Source organism: Arvicola amphibius, chromosome 7 (assembly GCF_903992535.2).
Source record: "Arvicola amphibius chromosome 7, mArvAmp1.2, whole genome shotgun sequence".
NCBI lineage: Eukaryota > Metazoa > Chordata > Mammalia > Rodentia > Cricetidae > Arvicola > Arvicola amphibius.
The window spans coordinates 5,054,978-5,073,182 of NC_052053.1; the positions used below are offsets into that span (position 1 = coordinate 5,054,978).

At 40.5% G+C, this 18,205-nt stretch overlaps 1 protein-coding gene and 1 long non-coding RNA gene across 8 annotated transcripts in view; one reads left to right on the plus strand and one right to left on the minus strand.

The window, feature by feature from the left end:
- Positions 1-9,136, plus strand: part of LOC119818831 — a 62,062-nt gene extending 52,926 nt beyond the window's left edge. For all 4 annotated transcript variants that reach the window (XR_005286189.1, XR_005286187.1, XR_005286188.1 and 1 more), the window contains one exon: positions 7,524-9,136. This is a non-coding gene — a long non-coding RNA (uncharacterized LOC119818831). The remainder of the gene's footprint in view (positions 1-7,523) is intronic.
- Dnajc10 (DnaJ heat shock protein family (Hsp40) member C10) overlaps positions 1-18,205 on the minus strand; it is a 44,975-nt gene that overhangs the window by 21,449 nt on the left and 5,321 nt on the right. For 3 of the 4 annotated variants that reach the window (XM_038336625.2, XM_038336627.2, XM_038336624.2), the window contains exons 3-11: positions 16,346-16,695; positions 14,839-15,001; positions 13,213-13,263; positions 8,963-9,045; positions 8,598-8,729; positions 8,035-8,128; positions 7,040-7,117; positions 5,487-5,530; positions 364-501 (exon numbers count right to left, since the gene is read on the minus strand). In XM_038336625.2, the coding sequence (XP_038192553.1) occupies positions 364-501; positions 5,487-5,530; positions 7,040-7,117; positions 8,035-8,128; positions 8,598-8,729; positions 8,963-9,045; positions 13,213-13,263; positions 14,839-15,001; positions 16,346-16,549 (987 nt within the window). In that variant the 5' untranslated portion in view covers positions 16,550-16,695. Of the gene's footprint in view, positions 1-363; positions 502-5,486; positions 5,531-7,039; positions 7,118-8,034; positions 8,129-8,597; positions 8,730-8,962; positions 9,046-13,212; positions 13,264-14,838; positions 15,002-16,345; positions 16,696-17,987; positions 18,140-18,205 lie in introns of those variants that run through there. The other variant, XM_038336626.2, reaches the window with a different exon arrangement.

Sequence of the window (18,205 nt, forward strand, 5' to 3'; positions counted from 1 at the left end):
CAGTGAATCTCAAGATCTATATATTCAACATTAAAAACTAAAATTAAATGGAAACCAATGAAAACTCTGGACAAAAATTTCTTTCATTGTACTTAAAATGAACTACATTCCTCTGTCATTTCAAGTACAATAGTCTTAAATATAATGTAAATACTGGTTTGAAAACAATCCGTAAAACAGATTTTTAAAGCTGAGTAAGAAATACCCAGAAATTGTTTGTGCCAAGTAATGAAGAGTCCCACAACCAAATGATACAAACCAATTAATTTCCTTCCACAGCACTTACAAGATGTGAGCAATTATTATCTTACAATGTGTGCATGTGTCCAATTACATGCAAAGAATCTTTAAAGTTACACATACCAAAACACTGGACTTTTCTCTGGTATTCAAAGTGGCTCCGGGAGGAAAATAGGCAGTGGTACTTGCTGTGACGTCCAAACTCTTGCAGAGGCTGTCCTGGGTGTCACAGTCCACCCACCCCACGCTGACAAGACCGTCCTGATGGGAACAAGCCACGGTGCAAAGAGAGGAAAAAGGACAATGAGGTTCACCTTCCTTAGAAACTAAGCTGTTCTATTATAAAGTTAAAGCTCTAAAAAATAGTACTCCACACAGTATTCTAAACTTTGAATAGTAAAATGTAGTTTTCTCAATACTAAACACATACTAAACATCTACTTTTACTTTTTTCTTTTTGGGTTTTTCAAGATAGGGTTTCTTTGTGTAGCTCTGGCTGTCCTTAAACTCAGAGATGCCCCATCTCTGCCTCCCGACTGTTGGGATTAAAGGCCTGTGCCATCACTGCCTGGCCTCCTTTTACACTGTTTTGTATAGGAGAACTACATTTTCACAGTATTATTTTAACTAGGCTGTTCAGCAGTCTCAGACTGAAGCGGCCTAAACTGTGGCTGTGTCAGCCGCATCTCTGCAACTGTCCTCCTGTTATCATGAAGGCCACCAGGAGTCTCTGCACCTGTGCTGCTGTTACATGTACATCAGCACCCGTCAGCCTCACCTGTTGCTGCCCCAGCTCTCCTGTAAAGAGCTCCCAAGGACTACATGGAAAGTACATTTCTCAAAATGTCAAGTTACTAAAAGAAAACTTTCCAGACTAGGCAAGCTGGTAAACAGAGAGAACTGACATCTATTTAATTGGGACTCCATAAAGACAAGAGAGAAAACAGAAAAGAAATACAATAACGGCTGCCAAGGTGAAAAAAATTAAACTATAGATTCACAAAGTCCAATACTGTAAAAGAAAAACAAGAAAATGGTACCTAGGTATTAAATATGAGCATATGTAAATAAAAATTAAATGGTACAAAAAAGTACACTATTGACTGGGGAGATACCTAGCATACTTAAAACCTTATGTTCAGACACCTGCACCACATATATACACAAAGACATTCAATTTACTGCATGGAAGACTTATGAGAACCCACACAGGATTAACACAGATGGTAGCAAATTTGCAAGTGGTAATGAGGGAATCTGCATTCACAGACTTGTCTTGTCTAAGAAAATGGAGTCAGAGATGTCAGCAACTTGCTGTAATCTTGATGGTTTACAAATTACAAAGAAAATTAACAATTCTTTTTTTTTTTTTTTTTTTTTAAAGCATTTCTAGACAGGGTCTCTCTGTAACAACAGCTCTGGCTATCCTGGAATGCACTTTGTAGACTAGGTTGGCTTTGAACTCACAGAGATCTGCCTGTCTCTGCCTCCTGAGTGTTGGGACTAACAGTGTACTCCACCACCATCTGGCCTTACTTGGATTCATATATGACTCAAAATATAAGAAAAAGTTAGCAAAATGAAATGGAGAAATAGGTATGTCCATAATAATAGTAGGTAGTAGTACGCTGCTCTTACAAGAGAACTAAATCTAGACTTGAGCATCAGCACTTCATCCAAGCCCGTGTGCACGCACACACACCCACACACCAGCTCATCCTATGGAGGTATGCATCTTTTCAAAAGTACATGAGGATTTATAAAAGTATATACTAGGCCATGAACATCTCAATTTAGATTAAATGGAAAGCATGTTCATTACCCATGCTGGAATTTACGTAGCCAGGATTATCACAAAGCTTCAAAAACTTAGGTCTGCTTTTAGACATTAAGCATACTACTAAATAATCTATAATTCAAAAAACAGTTACAGGGCTGGTGAGATGGTTTAGTGGTTAAGAGCACTGGCTGCTCTTCCAGGGGACCTGGGTTTGAATCCCAGCACCCATGGTGGCTCACAGCTGTCTGTAACTACAGTTCCAGGGGACCTGAAACCCACGACAAGACACTGACACACATAAAATAAATAAAACAAAAAGTTAGGGAATATTTCAGGTGATAATAAAAATACTATGCAACAAAATATGGCACGCAGTTAAAGCTGTAATTTGTGGTAATTTATCATTTAAATATTAGAAAAAAGTCTATTAGTGACATCTCAACAATTTTAGAACAAATTAAACCCTAAGAAAACAGAAAGGAAAATGTAAAACTGAATGAAATATCAAACAAGTAGAAAACTAAAGACTCATAAAATATGATAAAACTCAAAGTCTGAACAAGAGGAAAAAAAATCATAAAGTACAAGTAGCTATCACCAAAGATCTTCAGCCAACAAAAAAGTCACCAAACACACGAGGATGTTATATACAACTGTATACTAATGCATTAAAAATGAGGGCAAAGCCCTCTTTGAAAGGAAGAGAAAAGATAAGCCTTTCCAACACTGTTCAAGGACAGCACTTTCCTGATGCTAACACTAGTGTTTCCTGGAGAAGAAGAACAGAGGCCAATGGCTCTGATGACCAGACTATAAAACAAACAAACGAATAAAAGATATGGATACTTGGAGGCTGGAGAGATGGCTCAGAGATTAAGAGCATTGTCTACTCTTCCAAAGGTCCTGAGTTCAATTCCCAGCAACCACATGGTGGCTCACAACCATCTGTAATGGGATCTGGTGCCCTCTTCTGGCCTGCAGACATACACACAGACAGAATATTGTATACATAATAAATAAATAAATATTTTTTAAAAAAAGATACGGATACTCAGATCTTGTCTTCAAACATTCTACTGTCACTGATCCGGGGGACATGGTTTGGTGTTATTAAAGATCCGTATGCAGTTTTAAAACAGTGCTGAAAGAATCACAGAGGGAAATAAGAAACACAGGTGTGGGGGTTTCAAAGAACATGGCCCCCAAAGGGAGTGACTGCAGCATGAATAATTAAAAACCTAGAGACAGAAATTGGGGTTCAACCCAAAACCCAGAAAAACAAGGCAGCCAAGCCACTAGAGAAGTCTTACTTTTACCAAGGCTGGGCAACCGCAAGCTAAGCAGACTAAGCAGTCAGAGCCTCTCCCATTTTATATTCTCTCTAGTGCTGAAATTAAAGGCATGAGTTCCTAGGACTGGGATTAAAGACGAGGCACCACCATCTGGATCTGTTTCTGCATTGATCCTTGTGCAGCCCACGGTGACCTTGAACTCAGAGAAACACCTGCTTCTGTCTCTCAAATCCTGGGATTAAAGGTGTGTGTCACCATTGCCTGACCTTTAGTGGCTTTAGCTTTGCCTCTTGTCTTCAATCAAGATTTATTTATTAAAATACAAATAATATACCACTATAAGTGGCACTATGAAGCATGTCACTGTGGGGGCGGGCTTTGAGGTCTCTTTTGCTCAAGCTTCCCTCAGTGACAGTCAGTTGACTTCCTGTTGCCTGGAAGATGCAGAACTCTCAGCTCCAGCACCACCTCTGCCTGCAGCCGCCATGTTCCCTGTGCCTGCTAACAGACTGAACTTCTGAAACTGTAAGCAGACCACAATTAAGCGTTTTCCTTATAAGAATCTAACTAAGACAAGTAAATTAAGTTGGCAATTTTAACATTAGAAAAAAACATTTCTTAGGAAAATCCCATACTATACAAAGATCAACAGCTATCAAACACTTGTAACCATCACGTTGCTTCCGACAATGTCTAAGTACAGTCACGCTCTGCGTAAGTCCTCACGTGGGCAGTGGTCCCTGCTCATGTATCCGACAGTCTTCCCAGAAGACTGCGAAGGAGCCACAACTCTACGGCTTAGAGAGTTCACAGCTGATAGAAGAAAAAGTAAAACACGGGCTCCCAGCACAAATGGCTGCCATTAACAGAAGAGGACGCTCATGGCAGACGCTCTGAGTACAAGAACACAATTAATAGACCACCACGGACATAATACCCAAAGAAAGGGTTAAGTCTTCAAGACGAGCCTTAGGCGGGTCCTTTAAGAGGGGTCTGCAGGCAGTGTTTCATAGGGCAAGATGATTTCCTGCATGCTACTTCCATCAAGACCTTCCAGTGGGGCAGGATATGGAAGTGGAAGAGGGTACAGATGACCCTTGCCCAGAGCAAGAGGAGACCAATGTATGTATTTGCTCTCTGGGTAACAGGCAGTAGGCTAAGGATAATTATTGAAGAAAAACCATGCATTTACAAAGCTGGTGTAGCCCAAGCATACAGGGTATGTAAACACTACTGTATAATGTGGGCCCAGGACTCCAAAATCACTCACTACTCACTCCCCAATCACATAAGCACATTCATGTTACGTGCTCTATACAGGTCTACCAATTCTTCGCCTTCAGACTACAGTTTGATCATATTCTTATACTTAGCATGTGGTGCTACCTCCTATATTTTCAGCACAGTAACATGCTGTACAGTTTTGTAGCCTAGAAGCAACAGGCTATCCTACAAAGGCTAGGTATGAGGCACCCTGAACACACCAGGTTTGTCTTAGTAAATTCTGTGATACCCCACAATGGTGAAATTGCCTGGCATGCAATCTCAGGGCACTACCTAACCCTTAAGTAACAGAATGACTAAGCTACATACATACACACACACAGTTGGCATACATACATAAAAAATGAAAATACCAATCAATTTAACATGTCCATCCCCAACTTAAGCAGGGCAGAAATGAGGCAGATACAAACCCATAAAATTGACCTATTCTGTAGAGAAATCCCACCCAATCAACATCAGTATCCTAGAGAACTTTCCCAGCTTCCACAACTACAATCTCCCAGACCACGTGGAGTTTCAGCGCTACTCAAGGATAAACATCACTCACAGCAGGGGAAGCAGAAGCAGCAGCAGGCTAAACCCCAGGATAACAAAATCTGAGTCTGGAAATGACAAAGCCTAGCTGACAACTGAGGAATGAACACAACAGTAAACATAGCAGACTCAGGGGAGTCATAAGGGAAGCACACGCTAACACTGACAGCACAGCCAATAATTCAGACAGACACAGCTAAAATCATGTCTCCCAGAAAATAAGATCACAGGTAAGGGGGATAAAGTGTTCAAGAAACCACGAGAAAAGCTATCTGTTGCCAGCTTCTGGCTGTACTCTTATATGGAGACGCATTGTACAAGGTATCTGCTGTCTAGAAACGATGGGCGCTTACCAACATGCCACTGAGCCTGAGTCGTGTCTGCGAAGTCAAACAATCTGAGGGGAAGAAATTTATGAGGCTTAGTTTTAATTCTGATGACCTCATTCGGGCCCCCGCCATACTTTTTCTAAGGCAAGGAGCTGCACTGGTAAATATGGACAGGTCCAGCAGGCCATCTCTGTCCCACACTCAGGCCCAATCTCTTACTCCCTTCCCCTTCATTTCTGAGGATTTCTACTACAGATGCAAACAGAGAGCAGCAAACATCTCTTTAGGTCTTATCCTCTTAGAAACACTCTCCTTTGGCCAAGAAATATAATCTAACAGATATATTTGAAAAGGTATAGGCAGAATCCTCAAAATATTATAAATCTTAATCTTAAAATGGCATTTCACTTTTTTTTAAAAGACCAAATTTTATTAAATATGAATGATAGGACACAATTGAGATAAGACTTGGAAGAAAGACATCATAGCTTCTCGGGGGCTAAGATAAATGGTAATATGTTAGAAAGTTTCTAAAGCTTATGTGTAGATAGAGAAATCAGCATGTAGCTTTGTTTGGACCTGTGCTTCTTTCCTACTGGTTGTAACCCTGGAGGCGGGGGTATGGGGTGTGGGTCAAATGACCCTGTCACATGGCTCACATTTCAGATATTTATATTATTAGTTATGAAGAAGTAATAACATAAGTTTTAGGGCTGGGCTTCAACACAACATGAAGAACTGTATTAAAGGGTCGCAGCATTACGCTAAGCTGAAGGCAGTGCTTTCCTAACATAGGTCTTGAGGATGGGTGAACTGTGGGTTTTAGATCCACACTGGGGTTAGGCACAACAAAGTATTAACAATGGATTGATTTTTTTTTTTCTTTTCTTTTTGGAGACAGGGTTTCTCTGTGTAACAGCCCTGTCTGTCTGTCTTGGAACTTGTTCTGTAGACCAGGCTGGCCTCGAATTCAGAGATCCACCTTCCTCTGCCTCCTGAGTGCTGGGATTAAAGGCAAGAGCCACCACTGCCTGGTAGATATTTTTTAATTTTGGAAAAACTTTAAACTGATCTCATTGAACACAGTTTGCATTTTTAAAATTTGGCATGTAGGACACAACTTTAAATAACTTACAAGGGGGCTGTCGTCACCAAAGGCACAATCTGATGAGGTGACGCACTTTTATGTATGTAAGTTTCAACATCTGAATTTCTAAAAACGTCTGAATTTCTAAAAATTATTTTTGGAAGCAACTGTATTGATATAATTACTTCTGCACACTGCCCAGTTATCTTTGGCTATTTGAGATACAATTTATCCTGAAAACCTAGGCTGAAAACTCATCCACTAAACACGAAATTATACAGAAACATTTATACATCAAAATTTTATTACCCACTATATGTAAAAGGTCAAAGACGTATACATAAAGCAAATATTTATAATTTGGTACTTAAATTGTACTTTGAAGTAACTGACTGATTACGGACAGAAAAAAAAAAATCAAGCACAGTGGTATAAACTATCTTCTAAATTTAGATACCAGTCTTTTTATCCTAACAAAGAGAGAAATTACCTTCTCCTTTAGAACAAAACGTGATCAGCCAGCCGATACCAGCAGCAAAAGCAGTTTCTATGGCATTAACAAAATTCCCTTTAAAGAAAATAAAATTTCTGAGTATTTTTTACTCAATAATGAAAACATTCTTCCAAAAGTTCTTTTTTTCCAAACTTAACTACTTCCAATCCTCTCTATTACCAATTATTTTTAAGACATACTGATTATTTACAAAAGTCAAGCAGGTAAGTTTGTATAACCTGAGCGTTGCCTATTTGGCCAGTCACATTTTTCCCACACAAGCCCACTCCACTCCACTGCTGTCTTTTAGATGTGAAGGAAGAATTGCTAATTTCTAAATATGCAGTGTTCTCCATGGCCTTCCTATTTGATCTAATGAGAAGCTAGTTACGTTTTCTGTGAAGAAGTATGTTCTAACCTCTTCTCTTCCCCTCAAGAGAGCAGCTTCACACCTTGATCTTTCTGTCTGCTCCATTTCTAGCCAGAAGAGTTCCCGGACTGCACTTCAGCTTTTGGCTGGCATTGCGCTCACTGACGTGCGCTGTTGACGGCTGGACTACACGGGCTCTATTACTACACAGTGCTGAACAGCTTCTCACACACGGCTGGTGCTGAATGAATGAGTGAGTCATCCATCCCTCTGGCCGTGAACTCTGTCTCAGATACCTTATAGCCACCCTGCAATCATGTGGTGAATGACTTTAACCTAGCAGTGAAGTGGTTCTGAACTTGAGCCTTCGGCCTGTGGCTGCGGAAGCATCAGCGCTGCAGGATGCCCTTACCCCCATCTCACACCCTCCCTGTGCAAACGGAACCAGCCTGTCCGACCTACAAGTCAGCAGGGACCAGAGCAAGGACAATTCCTTTCTAAGAAGCACAGGAAAGCATACTTTTTCAAAACATAATTATGACCCAAATGTAAAACTATCATTGTAAATCCAAAAGACTGATTTCAAATATCCCGAAAGGCAAGCGAATGGGGAAGTCTGTACCTGTGGACAGCTCTGTCACTGTGCTCCGGACGTGCTGCATGGCGAAGCTCACCAAGCTTTCCTTTGACCGATCTCCGTTATACTTCACTGCAGCCTGTTGGTTTAGATAATGTCCTTACTTCTTCATTTTCAAACGCTACCCAATACTCTGATTTAACATTCTGAATGATGCTGAAGTTCTACTTCTTAACAACACAGTGTTTTTACAAATGATACTCGGAGAACCCCTATAATACAGATCATACAGAATCCTGTTTCTAATACCATTTTTAACGACTTTAGTTCCCTTTCATTACTGGAAGAGGGAAAAAGATAGATATTAGAGCTGTATATCCCACGAGGCAGCACCTACAATATGTTGTAATGTACATTAAATATCGACATAAAATACGACAGAAACTGATGGTCCTGAAAGTTTCATACAGAAATACAGAATGTTTATGATAAATTAGCTCCTAAAATACGAGAAAGCAAAAACCAGCCTAAAAGTTTTCATATTGTTTTCTCTAGTACTTTAATAGCTATAAGGTCCACAAATCTTCAAAAATGGAAACAGCCCTTACCATCCCAGACCTGAAGATGTAGAGGCTGGGGTAGCTGCTGACCCCTTTCATCCGGCAGAGCATCCGGTCGTCGCCGCAGTTGACAGCTCCGATGCGAAGTAACCCATCCACTTCCTTAGCAAACTCTCTCCACTGACAGAAAGAGACAACAAGAGTTTATGACAATGTTTCTTCTCTTGAATACTCCACTCTGTATGATTTTATGTAGGAAAGTTTTCCTAATAAAACATGGGAAAAGGATTTGGTAATAGTCACAGGGATTAATACAAAATAATTTCCAACAAACTAGGAAAAAAGGAAGCCCAAATAATAAAAACATCAACTAAGAAACAGGCTTTAGCAGCTGGGGCAGTAAGCATACGTACAGTGGGGGCTAAATCGTGGCAATGTGAACATCCCGGGGAGTAAAAGTTTACAAACCACAGTTCTCCAGAATTAACAGCAGCATCTGGAAGCATACAAAACACAACGATTTACTAAAGGTTAAAGCACATTTTAATCGTTTTGCTAAGATCAGAATAAAAAAAATCAGTCCTAAATATTCCAAGTGAGCATATTTCCTGTGGTTTTCCTATAAGCAGTACTGTTTCTTCTCAAATGTCATATCCATATAACGTTTACAAACTTCTCCTGAGCCTATACTTGAATAAGCAGCAGCCCTGCAGGGTAACTGTGGTCGTGAAGACACACATGGGGTAGCACGGGAGGCAAGAGCCAGGGCTTCTGCCAGGCTGTGCACATGAGAGGTAAAGGGGAAACCACGGCTGAGACTAAAGCTGTTGTACCGCTGGCAGCAAGGATCAGGGAAGGGCCAGGGCCTGTCAGACTCTGAAAACGATTTTTGAGACAGGGTCTACCTGTGTAGTCCTGGTAGCATGGAACTTGGCTATGAAAACCCGACTTGCCTTGAACTCACTTGTCTGCTTGGTGTACTGGATTAAAGAAAGGTATGTGCTAGTGACCTGCATTACAGAGTAAAGATTACAGTGATTAAATAATATTTTTCCAAAATAAGAGCTTTATCTTGGAAAATCATATTGTTTAAAAATGTAAAAAATGTTGTCATCTTAAAACATAAATACATGTTTTTGCTAAAATAGATTTGAACACCATGTAGCATCAAGTCAACAGCACATATTTGTAAAATGATCCAATAAGGACACACTTTAAAATTTTAACCAAGGATTACTCTAATATTCTAGACACAAATGTGAGGGCAATTTGTTAAGCTCTTTATATAATTTCATACCAAAATCAGCTGTCAGTGATTTTAAATGAAATTTTCATAATTATAATTGTCAAGATATGTGTACTATTCTTATTTTTGTTTAGCTGACTGGCTAGTGGAAACACGCAGGAACGTATTTCAGTGGCAGGGCAGTTCTGTGGAGAAACTTAGGATATTCATCATTCTTTGGCAAAGTTGGGAAGTGTTAAACACTATATAGATGATCATGTTGGGTTAGACTACCAACTGATGTTAATTTTGGGAAAAAAATCTTCATTAGAATTACTGAAAACTTTAACAGAAAGAGAGCCTTTTGTCTGTTACAACCACACGAGACCGAGCATCTAATGCTGCGTATCCCTCAGTCAGAAACACTGCCAACCTTTGCAGCAGTGGCTCAGTTCTCGTTGCCTAGTGAGAAGCCAGACTAAAAATACACTCACTATCTGCTCAGTTTTAGGACCAAGGCTTTTCTCTGTTGTGTAGGCTGGGCAGGAACTCACAGTCCTGCCTTGGCTTCCCACGTAGCTGGGGTCACAGGGTAGGCCACTGTGCTGGACTAAAAGTATTTTTAATAGTGTAGTAAAATAGCACAATGAAATGCCTTTATATAACTCAGTAACACAAAACAGAGTAAATATATATTTGAAAATGCAAATTTCTTTGAGATCACAGAGCCAGAGTATCTATTAATATCTACACAATAGCTTCTACTAGCACAGAAAATGCTGCACTGTCTTGAGTTCCTCTTTTTTGGTACATCTGCAAAAGGATGCTTCAACCGTGGCCTTATTTGGTCAGGTGTTGTCCACCCTTCAAATACAACCCAGAACTTGATCATAGCTGATATCCTACAGTACTGTGACATACAAAAAAGACAATGTGCTCATGCTTAATGGAAAACATGATCCTTCTTAGGAAAAGATGGCAACATTCATAACTTTAAAATTAGAGCTTCCTAACTACTTCTGTCCTTCTGTGTGGAAATCAGACATTTGGGTTTCTTTCCTGGTAAAAGCGAACTCTGTAATTTGGACTAAATTTCCCAGTACGAACAACAGGAAAATTGGGCAAAATATAAAAGACTTATGCTGAAAAATCTCAGAGATGTATAATAAAGCACTCTAATGCCAATACGTGGAAAGGTGGAAATCAGAGCCAGCGCTGGCCGCTAGAAGAGATGCTTGAGAGGCAAGAAACTGGGCAGAGATTTCAATAAATTAATCAGTTAAAAGGATGTAAGGACTTAAGGTATAAGGAAAGGCTGCAAGCAGAGATGAACCAGGGCATGATCACAACACAGCAGCTGCATCATTTTGTTCTACCAGAATAGAGCTGATCTGAGAGTGCTGGGGACTCTCCCCAGAAGACTAAGAACATATACACATCACTTAAAGACGATTTTATAATTGTTTATGGAAAGATTAAATAACTCAAGCCAACAGAAAGAAATGGCAATAGAATCTCACAAGCAAGCCCACTGGTGACATTTCTCCAAACACGAGTCAGCTCTATAAGCACACCTGTCATCTTCTCTCTGCTTCTAGAACTGAAGGGCCAGGGTCATCTTATCTTAGTCCACTCACACAAAGAACAGTGCAAGTTTTAGTTAATATGTCTCAATTATATCTAAGGTTTTGGGCCTGAATTTAGAACTATCATGTGGGGTTCTGAGTGACCTAATTAGGAGGCCTTTTCTGCATTGTGATTCTGAAAACGCATAAACTCATCTGTAGTATAAAACTTAGCAGAGTCTCATTCTAGGTGGTCTCACAGAGCAGCCAGCTGCAGGTTTGGTTCAGTTCCTCTCATTTCTGTGCGCAAGTCTCCCTTTTTCTAACCACAAGGGTCACAAAACACTTCTGAATGAGTCAGAGTAAGAACCACACAGGAAAAGCTATAGAGTTACACAACCAAATATGGTCTGTGATACAGGTATTAGTGTTATCGATCAATAAATCAATTCCCCCCATTCCTTTTGTAGGAAAAGATGTTGAAGAGTTCATATACACAACTCTGACGGCACTCTATTAGTCAGCTGCTTTCCTAATTTCTAAAATGTAACTGGAACGGAACAGGGACTTTTCATATCGGTCACATATAAAATTAAACTGCCCCCCACAATAACCACACTCATCTAAAAGACTGGAGCTGCACCTTTTCTGCTGTTGCAAGTACGTAACAAAGTAACATGGAGGCTAAGCCGCAACTGCATATTCTTTTTATTTTCATTTGGCACTCATACTTAGCTATTTTGCTACGTATTGACTAAGAAGTGTTAGTGTTTCTATAATTTTACTTTATGTGTATGATAGCTTCACCTGCATGTGACCATGTGAGTGCATAGAGCCTGTAGCGGTCAGAGAAAAAAGTGCTGAATTCTTAAACCATGGCTGTGAGACATGTAGGTGTTGGGAATTGAAACTGTCTTCTCGAGAGTAAAAGTGCTTTTAACAGCTGAGTCACTTCTCTAGCCCAGTGGTTCTCAATTGTAGCATAAATAATAATAACCCAGAGATACTGGAGTTCAAGCTGAAGATCAGAAAAGCAAAGAAGCCAACCACTAGAAAGAACTTTTACCTCTACCAAACCTTCAGATAGAAGGGGCAAGATCCTGTCTCCATGAATCCTCAAACTCCACACTCCACCGAGTTCCTGTCTTTTCCCCTTTATATTCTCTCTCTGTCCAACCATATTGCTCCCGTTTCCACCTTCCTAGGGTTGGGATTAAATGCGTGTGATCCCAAGTGCTGGGATCAGCTTTGTGTGAGCTCTGTTTCTCTTTTAGACAGATTCAATCTTGTGTAGCCCAGGGTGGCCTTGAATTCACAGAGATCCACCTGCTTCTGTCTCTGGAATTCTGGGATTAAAAGTGTGTGCCACCACTCCCTGGCCTGTATGGCTGACTAGTATGGCTGCTTTGCCCTCTGATCTTCAGGCAAGCTTTATTTATTTAAACACAAATAACATACCACTATATTCTACCTTCCTAATGCTGCAACCCTTCAATACAATTCCTCACGTTGTGGTGACCCCAACCTTAGTATTATTGTTGCTACTTCATTACCATAATTTTGCATCTGTTATGAATCGAGATATAAGTACCTGATATGCAGATAGTCTTAGGTGCCCCCTGTAAAAGAGTCGTTCAACCCCCAAAGTAGTTGTGACCCACAGTTGAGAACCACCACTCTAGCCCCATACTGGTGATTTTATATTGAACACCAACCCCCATGCTTCTCTGAACAGTTTAATATACCATGCACATCATATTCCTTTTAAAAAATCTGAACGATTTCTAACTTCTGATTACATTCAGACTTGTGAGTTTTGGGTAAGAGATGTGATCTGTACTACTTTCAGAAAGTTGTTTGCCCATAAACTTACCAAATTCTCTTCTTTCTAATGTTATGATTTCAGGATCATCATCATAAATACCTAATTTTAAAAGTGGATAAAAACCATAAAATTAAAACTTCTTCATAAAAATAAATCACCACATAAAATATTAGCTATAAAAATCAGTTATACTGAATTTCAAACTTGAATACACATCAAATTAAGAGAAAACTAACACTGATTGCTGCCCCAGATGACTTACTTCAATACTGACAATTCCGTGATCCGGCCGACCACAGGGTGGGTGAAGTTCCTAATCACCTCCATTATTCCCCATACAAAACCGCTGTGCCTTGTTACTGTTTTATAAATTATTTACTTTTCTTTCATGTGTATTGGGGTTTTACTGGCATTTATGTCTGTGTGAGGGTGTCAGATCCCCTGGAACAGGAGTTACAGACAGTTATGAGCCACCATGTGGGTGCTGGGAATTGAACTCAGGTCCTCTGGAAGAGCAGCCAGTGCTCTTAACCTCTGAGCCATCTCTCCAGTCCCCTTGTTTTGTTGGTTTTAAAAACACCACAAACTCACTAGAACTTGCAAAAACAGCACAAATTTTTACGTACCCGTTACCTAACTTCTCCTAAAGATGACATGCTACAATATCAAAACCACAAACTGAGTAATGTTAACAATGGATATAAAGCACCGACAGGAAATTTTTTCTACAGGGGCACTTGTAAATATTTGGGGCTTTATAGGGCATTACAGGGCAAAGTTTTTGTGGGGTTTCTTTGGTTTTATTTTTAAACACAAATACTCAATTCTGCCCTCAGAGTCTTACATAAGTAATAGATAATATGTAACAAATGAGCAGAACTGTATTCCAATAAAATTTTCCTTTTGTAAGCTAAGTCTGGCTGGTAAAGGTCAGCAGGGAATATATGTAAATATTATTTTCAAATTCATTCATCAAGTCTTGAGTAAACCATAGAACAAATTTAAACTATTTTCCTTAGTCCAGATAAAAGCACATGCAGTTCTTAGCCTGCATTTGAAGCTCACTAGTACAAGAGGAAACACTGGTGATATATATGATAACAATTCTGATATGACTCTGGTCTCTACTTCCTCCTTCCCTGTCCTCTGTGTCTCCCTCTCCTCTTGCTTTCCTTGTTTATTCCTGCCAACAGCACGTAAAACCAGGATCACCAGAGGCGCCACACGAGGAAGACGGTGTTTCTACCACACAAGCTACTGTTACGTTTAAAAGGAAGTCTAGCTATGGCTGGAACATATTCTTGAAAGTTTTGACATGCTTTAATATTTAACTTCTAATGCAACATACAGCACAAAACACATTGTTAAATGAAACCATATATAAAAGTAATACTTTTATATAATCTGACCAACACACTTTCATTTATGTTCTGTAATTTCTATAGACCAACTGACTTGCCTTTTCAACTCAACTTCAGAGTAACCTAAGGGCTAATCAAAGCGACATACATGCAACATACAAATTAAACAGCATAATTTTGACACTGTTTTATTTGTATTATAAAATAAACTTCAGGTTTGGAGACATGGCTTGGTGGTCGAGGGCATAGACCTTCGGTTCAAGGCCAGCATGGGGTGGGGGACAGGACTGACTCACGGGAGCAGACACCTTACCGAAGTCATAGCGGTAGTAGCTCCAGCTCTCATACTGGCCTCCCTGGTTGTCTTCAAGTCCCTTCTCCCCGTACTTGTCATACTTCTTCCGCAGATCTTCATCCTTGAGGACTTCATATGCTCTATTTATTTTTAAAAAATCACCATGTGCATTTGGGTTATTCTGTTAAAAAATATTACATACAACAGTTATTTCAAATATACAATCTGAATCTCTTCACAAATACATATTTTTAACTGGTCCGGATTTCTGCATACCAACAGGAAAAAGGGCAGTACAGTATGACATGAATCATCAAGATGAAATCAGGAAGTAGTTCCAGAGAAGCAAACTTTGAAAAGAAGCCTAAGGAAGGGAAATCAGAAATTTCAAAATTCAAAAGTCTGGCAGTTCTGCAACACAAGTTCATTACTGTATGAAATATCCAAATAAGAGGAACAGTGGATAAAGATCAGCAATCCCCTTCTAAAACGCTGAAAACAATGCCACTAAGAAACAAGCCTAAGGGACCCGTGAAGCCTTTACTTATAATCTGTTACTTCTGTAACAGTGATAAATAAGTATGCATGCCATTTCCCATGTGAGACCCAGCCATAAAGTGTAGCTTTCAACCCACTAGTTTATTAAATAAGAATACCAGAATCACAATTCAAAACTGGAATAAAAAGATGTTACTTTTTTACTGTAACATAGACTTGGCTTCTGGAAATTACACTTGGAAATTTTAAAACAAAAACGTGAAAAAAAAAAAAAAACAACAACAAAATCCTTAAATGTAATACAGATCTCTGGGAAAGAGAAGTCAACCAGGAGTTTATAGTGTTCAGTTTTATGTAATTGAGATAAAATAAACTCACTTATAAATTTCTAGCTACATACATTTTCTCCATCATGTCCTTATTCATGATAAGCTAAAAATTAATGAAAAACTTAAATATCATAAAATTCAAAACAGACTGATTTTAAAGGCTCTTGGATACACAATCTTTATAAACTGAAGTACATTTGGAGCCCTCAAGTTTTGATTCAAAGTGTGTAAGTCAAGAGTGTGAACTTTGCATGGATTACAATAGTGAAAGTTACACCACGCTGTGACTAGCTACCGTCACTCCTGAAAGGCTGAGTTCTGAGGGAATAATTGTCTCTATGCTCTTAACCCCCGTTAGCATGAACCCTGCTTCAAAGACAAGGCTGAGGTTGATCCACTCACTGCTTCTGCTGGAAATCAGTTTACAGTGAAGCAGCAGCTGTACAGGATACTGAGAAATCCTCGTGCTTTGCTTCTTCTGGTTTTCGTCTACCAGGTGACTTACTAGCTTCAGGTGGTGGGAATCAAACCCCAAACCATGGCACGCCAGGCAAGTGCTCTACCTACCTGTCTTTTATCTCCAGCTGCCAAGTTATAATTTTTTACATTCTTAAGCATTTCAAATGCTTATTTAAAAATAAAATACATATTGAGACATGGTATAATAAGCAGGTATTTGAAAGAGAAATTTTACTTACTGGGTTTTTATCAGGATGTAACTTCAGTGCTAATTTCTTAAAGGCTTGTCTGATTTCTCTACTGCTTGCAGTTTTAGATACTCCGAGTAAACTGTAAAAATTCTGATCCGTGCCTACCACAACAACCACAAACACTATCAGAAGACAGAGACCGATCCGCTTCAAGTCTCTGAGAAAGTCATCTTTGTTTAACCAGACTCCCATTCTCTTTCTTTGGCAAGTTCTTATTTAAGTGAACATGAAGATACAGTGCTGGGTCCAGTGGTTCTAAGAAACACATTTGAGAACTTCTGTCCACATTACTTCAAGGGTCAATCAAGCATCACAGAACAAAGCCCAGAAACGTTAACCTAAAGAGACCAAACCAGGCAGTTAAAATACTTTCTAAACTAAGCAGCTAGAACATAATTTGCCGAGTGACACAGTCAGCAATACATTGTGAATGGCCCTGAGTCCTACCCTCTAGAACCCTCCCTTGCCTCTGTATCTAGGTAGGCATATTTGTGAAATCACTCTAGGTAGAAGGAAAAGGGGGATTGGTGGCTGGAATCTAGAAACACACACACACATTTAGACAAGAAGGCTCTGATCAGTGTGACTCTACCAGGGTGAGAATGAGCAGTGTTTCCTTCTTCTCCCAGCACACTGCCCTTCTCCCATATCTCTTCCTTTTTGCTCCTTTTACGCCTTAAAAATTGTTCAGTTTTCTTTTGAATCTAATCTCATTTGCAGAGGATGCCTTTGAGGGAAATAAAAGGAAGCATAAAACTTTTCCAAGGGGTTTGTGCCTTTTACATAACAATTTTAAAATGTCAGTATAAAAACAGACAACTTACAAAGCGGGCCACCTCAAATTTTCTAAAATGCTTGCACTGGGAGAAGAAACTTTTTATAAAAAAAAAGAAATAGCTGCGAATCGGTGAAATTTCATTATAAAGTTCACGTGTGCAATAAACAAAAGTAGAAGAAACAAGAGAACCAGGAAGGCTGTGAAGGATCAAAATCTAGAATTTCACCTTAGAGTTCTACTAGTATCCCTTAAGAAATTAAAATGCTTGGGAGAAGGGATCTTTCCTAGCATCTTCAACTTCAATTCCTTTTTTTTTTTTTTAAAATCCAAACGTGTTTCTAAAAATTCCTTACCTGTGAACAGGCCTCACCTCACTTCTAACCCCTCCTGTCCATCCCACAAAATATACACCTTTGTAAGATACACTGATAGAAAACCAGAAATACCCCGGCTAATAACTAACAGGAAGGAAAACAAAGGAAGACCTAATCTCAATCAGGAATTTGGGATACGGTGTCCCTGGGGTTAGGGTGGGAGTAACAGAACAGCCCGGGGCCGCTGAGGAGGTTGAAGGTAAAGATTCGCAATGTTAAGGATGGATGCTGCCGTCTCTCCAGAGCGGGAGCGGGGAAGGCAGGGGAACGGGGGTGGCCCGTGTGCGTCCGAGGTCCCGGGTCCGACCGGGGAGAAGCAGCACGAGTCAGAAGTGCGAGAGGAAGGTGGGGTGGAGGGGGCAGCGAGTGAGGCGAGGACCCGACCCAGGGGCGGCGCGGCGCGGCGGCGGTGGGATGCGGCCGGCGCCCTCCCTCCCTCCCGAGGCCCCTGCGGTGCGTGGAGGCTGCCCGCGCCCACCTCGGCGTCCTCGGCTACTGCCCCATCCTCAGGCCGCCGAGCTCGGGACCGGGTCGGAACGGACGCCGGCTACGAGCGCGCGCAGCAGCAGCAGCAGCAGCAGCACCGCCGCTCAGGTCGCGCCGGCGGGGCGGGGCGGGGCGGGGCCTGGCGCGCGGCATTGTGGGAAAGGCGTGGGGCGGGGGCGGGGCGTCGGTGGGACGGCGGCCGGCGGGGTG